Source organism: Hemiscyllium ocellatum, chromosome 10 (genome assembly GCF_020745735.1).
Source record: "Hemiscyllium ocellatum isolate sHemOce1 chromosome 10, sHemOce1.pat.X.cur, whole genome shotgun sequence".
Taxonomy (NCBI): domain Eukaryota; kingdom Metazoa; phylum Chordata; class Chondrichthyes; order Orectolobiformes; family Hemiscylliidae; genus Hemiscyllium; species Hemiscyllium ocellatum.
Window position 1 is genome coordinate 4,794,862 of NC_083410.1, and position 14,669 is coordinate 4,809,530.

At 41.7% G+C, this 14,669-nt stretch overlaps 1 protein-coding gene across 2 annotated transcripts; it reads right to left on the reverse strand.

Moving 5' to 3' along the window:
• Positions 1-11,099: 11,099 nt before the first annotated feature.
• Positions 11,100-14,381, reverse strand: LOC132819315 (uncharacterized). Of its 2 annotated transcripts, none has more exons than XM_060830769.1 (3): positions 14,175-14,381; positions 13,058-13,527; positions 11,100-12,071 (listed from the first exon to the last, which is right to left on the reverse strand). In XM_060830769.1, exons 2-3 carry the CDS (start codon positions 13,519-13,521, stop codon positions 11,918-11,920), a joined length of 618 nt encoding a protein of 205 aa, XP_060686752.1. In that variant the 5' UTR covers positions 13,522-13,527; positions 14,175-14,381; the 3' UTR covers positions 11,100-11,917. The 2 variants fall into 2 exon arrangements, with proteins under 2 accessions (XP_060686752.1, XP_060686750.1); XM_060830767.1 differs by having other exon boundaries at positions 14,141-14,381.
• Positions 14,382-14,669: the final 288 nt, after the last annotated feature.

The following is a 14,669-nucleotide window of genomic DNA, read 5'->3' on the forward strand; positions in this document are numbered from 1 at the left end:
CTTCTACAGCGCAATTTTCAATTGGATTTTCCATAGTGTGATTTTCGACAGCACGCAGTCACAGAGGAGCAGATGCTGTGTTATATCAGAATAACCTGTGTATGACTTTTTCTCTCATCATGTGAGCTGTCAATTAACCTACTATTCAAAGCATACAAAGTCTTCAGCACCTATCAGCAAGGTTGTCTGTCCTGGGTCCTGTACTCTGTCATGTTCACATTCTGGAAGGTTTTTGTCAGTATTGTCATTGTGCCATCCTTCAGATTGACCAGCGTAAACAGTGACACCCTGGAAACTGCTACCATCACTGACATTGAAGTGATCTTCCTGCAAAGCCAGCTGCACTGCACAGGCTATCATGCCCAGATGGATAACAGTTACTCGCACAAGATCATTTGACACAGAGAGTTGACCACTACCAGATGGCACACAGGGGTGCTCTGCAAATGTTTTACAGGCTCCTTGAAATAGTGATGATTGTGACTGTGAAGCATATCATCAATTATAAAACCTCATTTGGTTCACTACTGCCCTTTCGGGAAGGAAATCGATCATCTTTACCCGATCTAACAGACATGTGACTCCAGACCCACAGCAATGTATTGAATCATAACTTGCTTCTGAAGTGGTTGAACAAGCCACACAGTTCAAGGACAATTTGGGGTGTTTAACAACCTCTGGCCTTGCTAGTGACACACATGAAGGAACAATGAAAAGAAGCAGTGAGTGGTCATGATCTCAACACAGATCCTTGCAGAGTAACACTAATCATCTATTGACAATTGGATCACTTGTCCATTACACCAACTGTCTTATGCCTGTCCATCACAATAGGTGTAGGCAATTCAGCCTATCGAATCTGCCCTCCAATTCAATACTATCATGGCTAATCTGACACCTCAAAGCCTTTTACTCATCCCATCCCCATAAGGCTAAGCCCCACCAATTTCCAAATGAGGTCAATATTTAATATCAATTCCTGGGGCTTTGATTTTAGCTAACAGTGTCTGATAAAGTATCTTATTCAGTTCCTAATGGACTTACATATAAATTAGCTCCATGGAGAATGCCCTGGCTAATATTTCCATATTTTCAAAACAATTCCATCAGATTTATCACACACATATCCATGTCATGCCCCTCTGATCAGCTGAACCTTTACAATCTGTTCAGTCAGCCTGTCATCATTACAGATCCAGGAACGCCTCAATAGCAGATTGTTATGAAGATGTAAAAGTGTACTGTACCTTTAAGAGAGTGAAGGACTTGGCAAGCACACCAAGTGCTGGAGACTTTATGATGTAACATTCAGTTCAGAACAGATAGTACTGGCTCAGTTGCTATGAGACTAAAACAAATTCAAATTTGGCCAACCAGTTTAAATGATACCCCCAAAATACCAACCTCCAATCAAGTTTGAATTGAGTATATTGACAATCTTAAAAGCCAATGACACAATCCGAGGTTTTGGGGGTATAAGACCAAGGACAATTGAACAATTGGGAGGAGAACTGCCAAGCCAGCATCTAGAGACTGTCCGGAAAATAGCTCTCTTAAAGGTACAATCAGTTTCAATCAGTGATCTGTGAAACAGAAATCCCGAAGATGAAGAAAAGAAGACCACAATACAGAGAAGAACCAAAAGCTGCCTGGTTTTGAGACACAAAGTTTTGTTTTATAAATCTTAATCAGGGGTCTTATGGGACTACCATTGTCGAAGGGGAAGGTAAAATATAGGTTTAAGGAAGGAGTTGTAAATAGTTGTTAGTCATTCTCTATTATATTTTAGGAAACAAAGTTAGTAATTTTTACAAAAAATAGTTCTTGGCCTCTCAAATTTTCACAGATTACTGCATGGGATAATTCTTTTCTGCATTGCTGGCTTAAATTAGCAGGAGAGTTTACACATTTTGTAACAGTTTAGGGGCTCGGGTCTGTGATTTGAACTGGTTTAGACAGATTTGAATAGATTTGGGGGTATGAAAAATCCCAGCAGAAAAATCCCAGTGTCCTAGGTGAGACAATACTTTTGGTGACTTGAGGTTGATTAAATTAAAAGTGAGTGAAATGGCTCTTAAAATTGCTAAAAAGGTTCTGGGATTTGAAGATGATTTTCAAATTTGCCAAGAAAGTTTAGAAGGAAATAAAAAGGCCATACTTTTAGTATTAGCAAAGAAATTAGATTTGGATTTAACCAAAAGCAAAAGTAAAGCTAAAATTGTAAGGGAGTTACTCAAAAACTTCGATGTGTCGGAGAAACAGACAAGTGCAGTCGAGGGAGATAAAATCAAATTACAATTGAGAAAAATGGAGGTAGAAGATAAACAAAGGGAGAGAGAAAGAGAAAGAGAGTGAAGAGAGAGGAAAACGAGAGGAAGAAGGTTCTTAGCTGAGCAAAGAGAGAGAGAAGAAAGAGAGAGAAAGAGAGAGAGAAGAGAAAGAAAGCAAGAGAGAACTTGAACTTGAGAGGTTGCGACTTAGTCAGCAAAGTCAAGTTAACAGGATAGAGGTTGAAAGAGAAAGTAATGATATACACAAATATTTCAAAACTCTGTCACATTTTGATGAGAAAGATATTGAAGCCTTCTTTATTTCATTTGAAAAACTGGCTAGGCAGATGGAGTGGTCCAAGGATTTATGGTTAATGCTAGTTCAGATTAAACTGGTAGGCAGAGCTAGTGAGGTATTTGCCACACTGTCAGATGAGGGGTCAAGAGATTATGAAGAGGTTAAACAGGCTGTTTTAACTGCTTATAAATTGGTACCAGAAGCATAAACAGTGATTCAGAAACACAAAGAAGGAACCAGGTCAGACTTATGCTGAGTTTGAAAGAATTAAACATAATCATTTTGATCAATGGCTGCGTGTTTTGAAAATAGATAGGACCTTTGAGACTTAAACAGAGATTATTCTGCTGGAGGAGTTTAAAAACTCACTTTGAGGGATGGTAAGAATTCACATGGAGGAACAGGAAGTTCAGGAAGTGAGAAGGGCAGCAGAATTAGCAGATGAGTACATGTTGGTGCATAAGACAAGTTTCCAGCCAGAATTTCATCCTGTGAGGGATAGAAGTTGGGAGAAGGGGAGATCCTACACGATGAAAGCAAGAGTAGGGAGCACAGGTAAGATTTTACCACAGGATAAAAAGAAGCTTGAGAGGGTGGAAAGGAGATGAAAGGCATCAGGTGTTTCCACTGTGACAAAATGGGAACATAAAGACACAGTGCTGGTCATTAAAGAAAGGTGCTGTGGGAAAAAATGTGATAAAAAAAAGCTAAGCCAGATGCATTCATGAAGGAAATAAAGGATACCCCATGAAGAGTTGAGGAGCTGCAGGAGACTGGCACAGCCTAGACAGGGGCTGGGTATGGAGTCAGTACCTCATCCTATCGGAAAGATGTTGTGAAACTTGAAAGGGTTCAGAAAAGATTTACAAGGATGTTGCCAGGGTTGGAGGATTTGAGCTACAGGGAGAGATTGAATAGGCTATGGTTGTTTTCCCTGGAGCAGCGGAAGCTGAGGGGTGACCTTATAGAGGTTTATAAAATCATCAAGGGCATGGATAGGATATGATTTGGAGATGCCGGTGTTGGACTGGGGTGTACACAGTTAAAAATCACACAACCAGGTTATAGTCCAACAGGTTTAATTGGAAGCACACTAGCTTTGGGAGCGATGCTCCTTCATCAGGTGATTGTGGAGGGCTCGATTGTAACACAGAATTTATAGCAAACATTTGCAGTGTGATGTAACATCACACTGCAAATATTTGCTATAAATTCTGTGTTACGATCGAGCCCTCCACAATCACCTGATGAAGGAGCGTCGCTCCGAAAGCTAGTGTGTTTCCAATTAAACCTGTTGGACTATAACCTGGTGTTGTGTGATTTTTAAATGGATAGGATAAGTAGACAAAATCTTTTCCATGGGATGGGGAAGTCCAGAGCTAGAGGGCATAGGTTTAGGGTGAGAGGGGAAAGATATAAAAGATACCTAAGGGGCAACTTTTTCACACAGAGGGTGGTACGTGTATGGAATGAGCTGCCAGAGGAAGTGGTGGAAGCTAGTACAATTGCAACATTTAAAGGGCATTTGGATGGGTATATGAATAGGAAGGGTTTAGAGGGATTTGGGTCGAGTGCTGGCAGGTGGGACTAGATTGGTTTGGGATATCTGGTCGGCATGGACAAGTTAGACTGAAGGGTCTGTTTCCATGCTGTACATCTCTATGACTCTGTGACTCTAAAAAGAATTTACCTCTGTGGGGAAAGTTTACTCAGAAACAACAGGGGGCGAAGGGCAAGAAGTTATCATCTTAAGAGATACAGGATCTAACAGTCACTGATAGTAAGGGATGAACAACTTTACACTCTTTCTGATTTGTTATCTGCGAGTGTGGTCATTTGTAGGATAGATGGACAGAAATGTAGGTTCCCCTATGCAAGATCAGGTTGGATTCCCAACTCAAGACTGGGGAAGTTTCAGTGGGAATGATTGACAGAGTGTCAGATCCAGGAATTCAGTTTGTTCTTGGGAGTGATTTGGCAGGATCCAAGTAACACCTCTTATTGTGAAGAAGCCCAAGGAAGACCAAGAAACTGAGGAGTTAAAACAGAAATATCCTGGCATTTTCCCAGACTGTATGGTAACCAAATCCCACCATCATAATTCACAGCATGAAGCGAAAAGTAAAGAGAAAGATGAAGGAGTTGAGGTTCAGTTAGTGGGTACCCTGTCTGACATAATGATGCAGGAAAATCCTGACTAGGCAGAGGGTCAGACAGAAGTGCAAGGTCCTGAAAGACTACTAGACTTTCAACAACAAAACAGGATGATAAAAGATATATGTGGATGTGTACTCCGAAAAAGTGACAGAGAATATTCCAGACGGTTATTATCTGAAAGATGGAATCCAAAGGCAAAAATGGAGGCCATGGCAGGTTAGTGCAGAGGAGAAATGGGCCCAAGTGCACCAGACTGTATTTCGGGAACCACACAAATTCCCAGAAGGAGGTCACCTAGGGGTATGAAAAACTAAGGTGCAGAAAAGTGTTTATTGGCCTGGAAAGCACAAGGATGTGGTTAACTTTTGCCATACATGTCATACACACTAAATACATGAAGTAGATGTGGGGAATACTGCTCCAATAAACAGCACCCCTATTGACTTAATCTTCTCAAAGCCAGACAGGTCCAGATGAAGTCGGAGGCCATGCTCAACGAGGATATCATTGAACCAAGCCAGAGCGAGTGGAGTTCACCGATCGTCTTAGTTCCCAAACCGGAAGGGACTCAGCAATTCTGCGTAGATTATTGGAAGGTCAATACCATTACAAAATCAGATTCATATCGAATTCCTAGATTGGAAGACTGTATCGAGAAAATTAGACAAGCCAGTTACATCACCAAGTTGGACTGAAAGCGTGGTTACTGGCAGGTACCTTTAACAGAGACAGCAAAAAACATTTCTGCTTTTGTAACAGTTTGGAATGAAGAACGCACCCACCACATTCCAAAGCCTCGTGAACAGTGTTGTGGCTGGGTTAACAAACTGTGCAGTCTATTTGGACGATGTAGTGATCTTTAGTAAGTCCTGGAAAGATCACATGGTACAGTTGGCAGAGCTCTTTGAACAACTATGAGAAGCAAAACTGGTGATGAACCTTAAATAAAACCGAATTTGAGAAAGCAGAGATGATGTTCTTGGGACATAACATCGGTCATGGAAGGTTGACCCCATGCAATGTAAAAATGAAGGCGATTGAGGAATTTCCATGACTAATCTGAAGAGGTGCTTCCATTCTTGAGCCTAAGCGGATTCTATCAAAAAGTTTATCCCAAACTTCAGCAGTGTCATGGCACTGTTAACTGATTGGCTGAAGAAGAACACAAAGTTTCGGTGGACAGGATAATGCCAGGAGGCATTTGACCATACGAAAACAATATTTGCCCTCACATCAGTTTTAGCTACACCAAACATTTCAAAACATTTTCAAGTGGCCATCAATGCTAGTGACATCAGAGTTGGAGCTGTACTGCTGCAGGAAGATGAGGATGGGATTGAACTGCCAGTTACTTTTCGAATAAATTTAACATCCACCAGGGGAAATACTCCACAATCAAAAAGGAACTATTGAGTTTGGTACTGGCCTTACAACATTTTAACATGTATGTCATGAACAATTTATCAGAGACGGTTGTATACACAGATCACCATCCACTTACATTCTTAGAACACTGTAAAGTCAAGAATATGAGACTATTTCATTGGAGTCACGTGTTACAGACTTTTAACTTAAAAATCATTCTTTGTTGCGAGTCATAAGAACGTAATCGCAGATGTGTTATCACGGATTTAACTGAAAACGTTTAGATGAGATTTGTATTTATTTTTTTTTATATATACACACAGGTATATGGGAAGAAGTTAAGGTGAATTTATATTAAACTTTCTGTATGTTAGGGTAATGTGTTTAAAAATGAAGACAAAAGAAAAGCCATCTTTTTATTGTGATGGTTCACTTTTTTTCTTGAGGGAGAGATGTTATGACAGTGTATTATACCTTTAAGAGAGTGAAGGACTTGGCAAGCACACTGAGTGCTGGAGTCTTTACAATGTAACATTTAGTTCAGAACAGATAGCACTGGCACAGTTGCTATGAGATAAAAACAAATTCGAATTCAGCCAATCAGCTTAAATTATATCCCCAAAATACCAAGCTCCAATCAAGTTTGAATTCAGTATATTGACAATCTTAAAAGCCAATGATGCTTTGGGGGTAAAAGACCAGGGAAAATTGAACAGTTGGGAGGAGAACTGCCAAGCCAGCATGTAGAGACTGCCCGGAAAATAGCTCTCTTAAAGGTACGCCTATTGATCAGTGACCTGTGAAGCAGAAATCCCTAAGGAGAAGAAAAGAAGACTAGAATACCAGGGATAGCACGATGGCTCAGTGGTTAGCACTGCTGCCTTACAGCGCTAGGGACCCAGGTCCAATTCTAGTCTCAGGCAACTGTCTGTGTGGAGTTTGCTCATTCTCCCGTGTCTATGTGGGTTTTCTCTGGTTTTCTCCCACAGTCCAAAGATGTGCAGGTCAGGTGAATTGGCCATGAGAAACTGCCTATAGTTTTAAATGCATTAGTCAGAGGGAAGTGTGTCTACATGAGTTACACTTTGGAGGGTTGGTGTGGACTTGTTGGGCCAAAGAGCCGTTTCTAAACTAGGAAAATCTAATCTAGTACAGAGAAGAACTAAAAGCTGCCTGGTTTTGAGATAAGAAATTTTGTTTTGTAAATCTTAATCGCTGGTCTTATCGGACTAGTATTGTAGAATTAGTACCTGGCAGGCAGGGAGGGAAGGCTTGTGTGAGGGAGCCGTGGTTTAATAAGGAATTGAAATCCCTTGTTAAAGGGAAGAGGGCGGCCTATGTAAAGCTGAGGCGTGAAGGTTCAATTGGGGCAATTGAGAGCTATAAGGTAGCCAGGAAGGATCTAAAGATAAAGCTAAGAGCAGCGAGAAGGGGACATGAAAAGTCCTTGGTTGGTAAGATTAGGGAAAACCCAAAGGCTTTCTATAAGTATGTCAGGAATAAAAGAATAACTAGGGTAGGAATAGGTCCAGTCAAGGATAGTAGTGGGAAGTTGTGCGTGTGGAGGCTGAAGAGATTGGAGAGACACTGAATGAATACTTTTCATCAGTATTCACGCAGGAACAGGACATTGTTGCCGATGTGAATATTGAGTCACAATTAATTAGAATGGATGGCTTTGAGGTATGTAGGGAAGAGGTGTTGGAAATTCTGGAAAGGGTGAAAATAGATAAGGACCTTGAACCTGATGGCATTTATCCTAGGATTCTCTGGGAAGCAAGGGAGGAGATTGCAGAGCCATTGGCCTTGATTTTTATGTCCTCGTTGTCTACAGGAATAGTGCTAGAAGACGAGAGGATAGCAAATGTGGTTCCCTTGTTCAAGAAGGGGAGTAGGGATAACCCTAGTAACTATAGGCCAGTGAGTCTCACTTCTGTTGTGGGCAAAGTCTTAGAGAGAATTGTAAGGGATAGGATTTATGAACATCTGGATAGGAATAATGTGATCAAGGATAGTCAGCATGGTGTTGTGAAGGGCAGGTCGTGCCTCACAAACCTTATTGAATTCTTTGAGAAGGTGACTAAGGAGGTGGATGAGGGTAAAGCGGTAGATGTGGTGTATATGGATTTTAGTAAGGCGCTTGATAAGGTTCCCCATGGTAGGCTACTGCAAAAAATACGGAGGTATGGCATTGAGGGTGCGTTAGAGGTTTGGATTAGGAATTGGCTGGCTGGAAGAAGACAGAGGGTAGTAGTTGATGGGAAAGGTTCATCTTGGAGTGCAGTTACCAGCAGTGTTCCGCAAGGATCTGTTTTGGGACCATTGCTGTTTGTCATTTTTATAAATGACCTGGAGGAGGGGCTAGAAGGTTGGGTGAGCAAGTTTGCGGATGATACAAAAGTCAGTGGAGTTGTTGACAGTGAGGAAGGATGTGGCAGGTTACAACAGAATATTGATAAGCTGCAGAGCTGGGCAGAAAGGTGGCAAATGGAGTTCAATGTAGCTAAGTGTGAAGTCATTCACTTTGGTAAGAGTAACAAGAAGATGGAGTACTGGGCTGATGGTCAGATACTAGGTAGTGTGGATGAGCAGAGGGATCTTGGTGTCCATGTACACAGATCTCTGAAAGTTACCACCCAGGTAAATAGTGCTGTGAAGAAGGCATATGGCGTACTGGCTTTTATTGGTAGAGGAATTGAGTTCCAGAGTCCTAAGATCATGTTACAGTTGTATAAGACTCTGGTGCAGCCTCATCTGGAGTATTGTGTGCAGTTTTGGTCGCCATACTATAAGAAGGATGTGGAGGCACTGGAACGGGTGCAAAGGAGGTTTACCAGGATGTTGCCTGGTATGGTAGGAAGATCGTATGAGGAAAGGCTGAGGCACTTGGGGCTGTTTTCATTGGAGAAAAGAAGGTTTAGGGGTGACTTGATAGAGGTGTACAAGATGATTAGGGGTTTAGATAGGGTTGACCATGAGAACCTTTTTCCACGTATGGAGTCAGCTATATCGAGGGGGCATAGCTTTAAATTAAGGGGAGGGTAGGTATAGGACAGATGTTAGGGGTAGATTCTTTACTCAGCGAGTCATGAGTTCATGGAATGCCCTGCCAGTAGCAGTAATGTACTCTCCCTCTTTATGGGCATTAAAACGGGCATTGGATAGGCATATGGAGGATAGTGGGCTAGTGTAGGTTAGGTGGGCTTGGATCAGCGCAACATCGAGAGCCGAAGAGTCTGTACTGCGCTGTATTTTTCTATGTTCTATGTTCTAGAAGGGGAAGGTAGACGATAGGTTAGAGGAAGGAGTTGTAAATAGTTGTCAGTTAATCATTCTCTGTTATAAGTTAAAAAATAAAGTTGTTACATTTTACTAAAAATACTTCTTGGCCTCTCGAATGTTCACAGATTACTGCATGGGATAAATCCTTTCTGTGTTGCTGATTTAAATTAGCGGGAGGGTTTACTCTGTGTTGTAACAAGATAGAAGGCTCACTGGTTTATCCCTGGATCCTGTCATGCAATTCCATGTTCTAAAGAAATATTTACTATTTCAGGGTATTCTTTGGAAAATTATTGTTAGCGTTCCTGCAATATTCTCATCCTTTAAAATCCTGGATGGAAACCATCTGGTATTGGGGAATTTGTTCTAATTTTAGGGTCATTATTTTCTTTATACCTGTCTTTTTGCTTTTGTTCATTTTAGCTCTATCCTTGATCCAACAGTGGGGCTTTCCAAGGGCTATCCGGCCTGTTGACCTCCTTTCAACTCTGGCACAGAATCCCCATTCAGCTGGATTGTCATTTATTCATTTCTATTTCCATCGGTTTTCATGCCAAGTCTCCAATCTTTTTCACCCTAATATAATAATTAAAAATGTTTGTGTTGATTTTAATAATGTTTGCAAATGTCTTTAAATTGCTGCTCAGTGGTTAGCACTGTAGCCTCACAGTACCAAGGTCCCAGGTTCGATTCCAGCCTTGGGTGGTTGTCTGTGTTGAACTTGCACATTCTCCCTGTGTCTTGGTGCTCCGGTTTCCTCCCACAGTCCAAAGATATGCAGGTCAGGTGAATTGGCCATGCTAAATTGCCCATAGTGTTAGGTGCATTAGTCAGAGGGAAATGGGTTACTCTTGGGAGGGTCGGTGCGGACTTGTTGGGCCGAAGGGCCTGTTTCCACACTGTAGGGAATCTAATCATTCCTAATCTAATCATGTTGTGTGGTTGGTATCATTTGTTTTGCCAACTTTTTCTGAAGGTTGTAACACAATATTCCTGAGATCAATACAATGCAAGTGAAAGGGACTGACAGGGGTAATCATATAGTCATGGAACAATTCTTGGCAACTACTAATGTAACCATTTCATTCTTCTGCAACCTTAGAGTTTTCCTCCGAATCATCAGGATTTATATTATTGGTTACAAATTTGAAAGCTTCTTTTATTCTTCTGTTGCCTCGTAACACATTAGTCATCCATAAACTGTTCCTTTGTAAGTAAACTGGCCCATGGGGTATAATTCGCTTCTCCATCCATGAAGTCCTTTTTGAACACCTCACGCTCTTCGTTCCCCATTGACTGATTTGCTCAGTTTACAGATCGCATTGAAGTTGAAATAACTCTTACATAGGCCATTATCCTGTCAGCAAGTCACTCTTCATCTACACGTGCAGAGTTCTTAACACTGCAGTACCCCTGACACTCCTGTTCATAGGGATCAGCCAGGGCTCCCTGAATGGACAAGATTAATAGCCCCATTCAGAGACCTTTCATTCTATGATGTCCACCTGACTGACCCCGTTACAGTCGATACAGAGCGAGCTAGCATCTGAGCAGCTCTTTCATTTTTCTTTCCATTTTAAACATTACGTTAAACACAGCCTCGTTATGATCATTGTTCAGTAATTATTCACACATTGTTAGGTTCTTAACTAACGTCATCTCATCATTAAATTTAATATGTAGATTCTGTGACATATTGTTGCCAAAAACTTTCCCAAGCACATTCATGAAATTCCTCATTTTTTCAGACATGTCTGTTTATTCGGTCTACATGTAAGTTCAAATATACCACATCCTCTAAACCTCTGCCCTGAAACATTTGCTGACTTGTGTGATGGCTATATCATTTTGGATGCAATTTTTTAAACACAAGTTTCAATTTGGAGAAATTCTGGATCAACTGCACTCGGGATGTGGGGTTCCTGATCATCATGAAGTGGGGTGGTATCGAGTAAAGATCAAAGACTCCCTTGTACAAAGTCCTTCTTGAGAAAGTAGACCAGAGCAGCACTGTGAGAACCAAGAGACCATCTGACCCTTGAAACACTGAAGAGTCCCAGTGAGGGAATTCTTACCAGATGACCACATCCCAAAGTGCAGCAAAGATCGTTTCTCATCATTTATTAAAATGTTACAACATTAAATGAGTTTGAACATATGCAGTAAGTGAATAGTGAGCAGGTTTTAATATCATTAGCAGGCTGTTTGGAAGCATGACCCTTTATATGGCAAGACTGGGAAACTTAAAATGGGTGCAGGCAGTTGTTGATGTGTTGGTAATACACTGGGCCACCAACTAAAAGTAGACAGTGAATAAATTAGAACATAACAAAGAACAGAACTTAGACCAATAGAGAGAGAGTAGAAAAGATTTGTCAGGCTAGAGAGCATTGCACATGGGAAACAATGGCTGGTGTTTTTAGCTCATGTTTTAACCGTTTCTGCTAATGCTGGAATCTCGTCAAGAAAATGAATCTGAGCATCACAGATGTGAGCTACTTGCTAGTGAGATGTGGTGTCTAACAAGCAGCCTGCCAGCTGCCTCTCAGTTCTGGTATTGGATAGACTCCATTGTGTCAGACTTGCCCATATGTTGGCTCAGTTCTGTTGAAAGAGTGTCTGACAGCTCCTCGACCTGGCTGGCAAGGAGATGGATGGCCTGCAGCATCGTGTCCATCTTCCAAACCTTCTCCTTGAACCTAACAAAGGAGAGGACATTACTGATAGAGGATCAACCTGAAAACAACCTGTCGAGATCCACTAATCTTGCTACTGCTAAAAACCAACTCAAGGAAATATATTATTCACACATAATAATGTGTGGAGGAAGCTTTACCCTGTATCTAACTCTGTGCTTTCCCTGTCCTCAAAGTGTTTTGATGGGGATAGTGATGAGACCACTTTACTCTGAATCTAACCTGTGCTATCCCGATACTGAGAGTGTTTGAGGGGGATAGTGTAGAGCTAGTTTTACCCTGTACTTAATCCTGTGCTGTCCCTATCCTGGATATGTTTGATGAAGTCAGTGTAGAGGAAGCTTTACTCTGTATCTAACTCTGGGTGGTCCCTGTGCTGGGAGTGTTTGATGAGAGGACAGTGTAGAGTGAACTTTACTCTGTATCTCACCCCGTGCTGTCCCTTTCCTGAGAGTGTTTGATGGGGCCAATGTTGGGGCAGCTATACTGTGCTCTTCCTATCTGGGAGTATTTGATGGGGACAATGTAGAGGAAGCTTTGCTCTGTATCTAACTCCATGCTGTCCCTGCTCAGGGAGTATTTAATGAATAACTATGTGCCACAGAAAGAAATGTTTCTGGTTCTAAACAAACACAGAAATTGCTAGAGAAACTCAGTGCATCTGGCAGCATCGATGGAAGAGCGAAACAGCTAATGTTTCCAGTTGAATATGACTTTTTCTGAGCTCCCATTTGCACAGTACTTATGTCCAGCATCTGCATTACTCTGCTTCAACTGGAAGGTTTCTATCACAGTCCCTGGTGCCCCACCCCTTTGTATTTGTTGGAGTTAAGCCCACAATCAGATCAGTCGTGATCTTATTACATGTTGGGGCAGATCCAAAGCAGTCTGTTCCAGCTCATTCCCGACTTGTAATGTCTGTACCTATAACATTTCAGTGGTAAAGGCTAAACTTTCCCAAACCTTCAAATATGCAGCTCAGTACTTACTTTTTCACATGGTTATCTGACGTTGGTTCTGAGTCAAGGGCTTGGAAGATTTCTGTCATGATGTTATTGGATAGCTCATTCTGTTGCTTAATGTCCAGGACTGTGGTGGTGATCAACGACTGGTAGCTCACTTTCCCGGTCTCTTCATTAACTGCAGTTGCCAAGCTCTCCAGAATAGAACTGCTGCCGTTCAGGAGATTCTTGACGGGATTGAGATCCTCCTGAATTAGGGAGCTCATAGCTTCCTGCTCACTGGGCATGGTTATGGAGCTGGTCAGCACAGTAATCTCACACACACTTGAGAGCTCTGGGATTCCCAATCCAGCTGCATTCTCAGGCATGAGCGTGTTGTTCAAAACCATGGGGAAGAGTGGATCTGGAACATTAGTCTCTAAGGTATAATCATCTCCAGCCTTCACCATGTAGACTCCCATTACAAAGTGCAAGATCCACAGGAACCTCATGGTAACCTAAGAGTGAGATCAGTTAGAATTTCCATAATCTCATTTTTCATCACCAAAGTCCCAACTATTCCTAATACATTGCAGTTTCTGGCTGGCTTCCCACTGGAACTCACAGCCTCTGCGTGTTTCAATGTTCCCTTTTACTATGTGTACGGATACAGGAGCTAACGCTGGGACACACACACAGACCAGGCAGTGAATCATTCCCTTTCAGTGGCTGTGTACACTTGGACACTGAGATACTCAGGATATTGAAAAATAGCAAGCCCAGAAGAATCAAGACAGATTGTCTCAATTGCTGACTCAAGCTGAAGTTTGAAAAAAGTTTAATTTTCTGAAATCACCTCAAGCAACAAACATGACACACATTCATCAGATATTCACACACTGTCAGATATACAAACACTGTCAGATACACACACCGCCAGATATGTAAACACAGCATACACATTAGATATATACACACAATACACTCACAGTCAGATATACACATACATAACACACAGAGTCAGGTATACACATAATCAGAGTCACACACACAAATGCACATCATCAGATACACAGACAGAACATGGACCTCATATTTGGATATAGCTCATTTGATGAGCAGAAATATTACCTGAAAAAAATGTTGTTATTAATAAAGAGACCACCTTGTCAGATGACTGCAGTTTCTCTGTCAGAAACACTCGCTACTTTCCTGGCTGAATGAAGTTTTAGCTTTTTACAGTTCCCTATTATCCTGCCTAATAGAGACAGAGAGGCAGTGGGAGTTTGAAATACTGACGTTCCAACCCTCTTTCTTTGATGCTGAGTCGTTCTGGGGCTCCTGTTCTGTTATTTATTTTTCACAGGCAGCTTCATAGTTCAATTTCCACATCTGTAAGATGTTAATGAAATTTCGCTGCAGACAGGACGTGGAGCTAAATACTGGCTTCGGTATTGATTCTTAAAGTGACAGTGATACCAGAAACATACTGTTCAATTTGGGGATTGGGGAGTGGGGGAAGGTGGCGGGGGGGGGGGGGGGGGTGAGGGGGAGCTGGGATTGTGATACAACTGAGTGTTCCCTTCAGAGGTCAATGAGTCTTTGCAGATTTACATTGCTTCCCTGTCCTACAGTTCCTCGATGTTAACATTCTCATCGT

Excerpts from the sequence above, each read along its gene's own strand:
- LOC132819315 (XM_060830769.1), bottom strand. The coding sequence starts at position 13,521 with ATGAGGTTCCTGTGGATCTTGCACTTTGTAATGGGAGTCTACATGGTG. Across the intron at positions 12,072-13,057 it reads TCAGATAACCATGTGAAAAA|GTTCAAGGAGAAGGTTTGGA; the intron begins GTAAGTACTGAG and ends CTCCTTTGTTAG.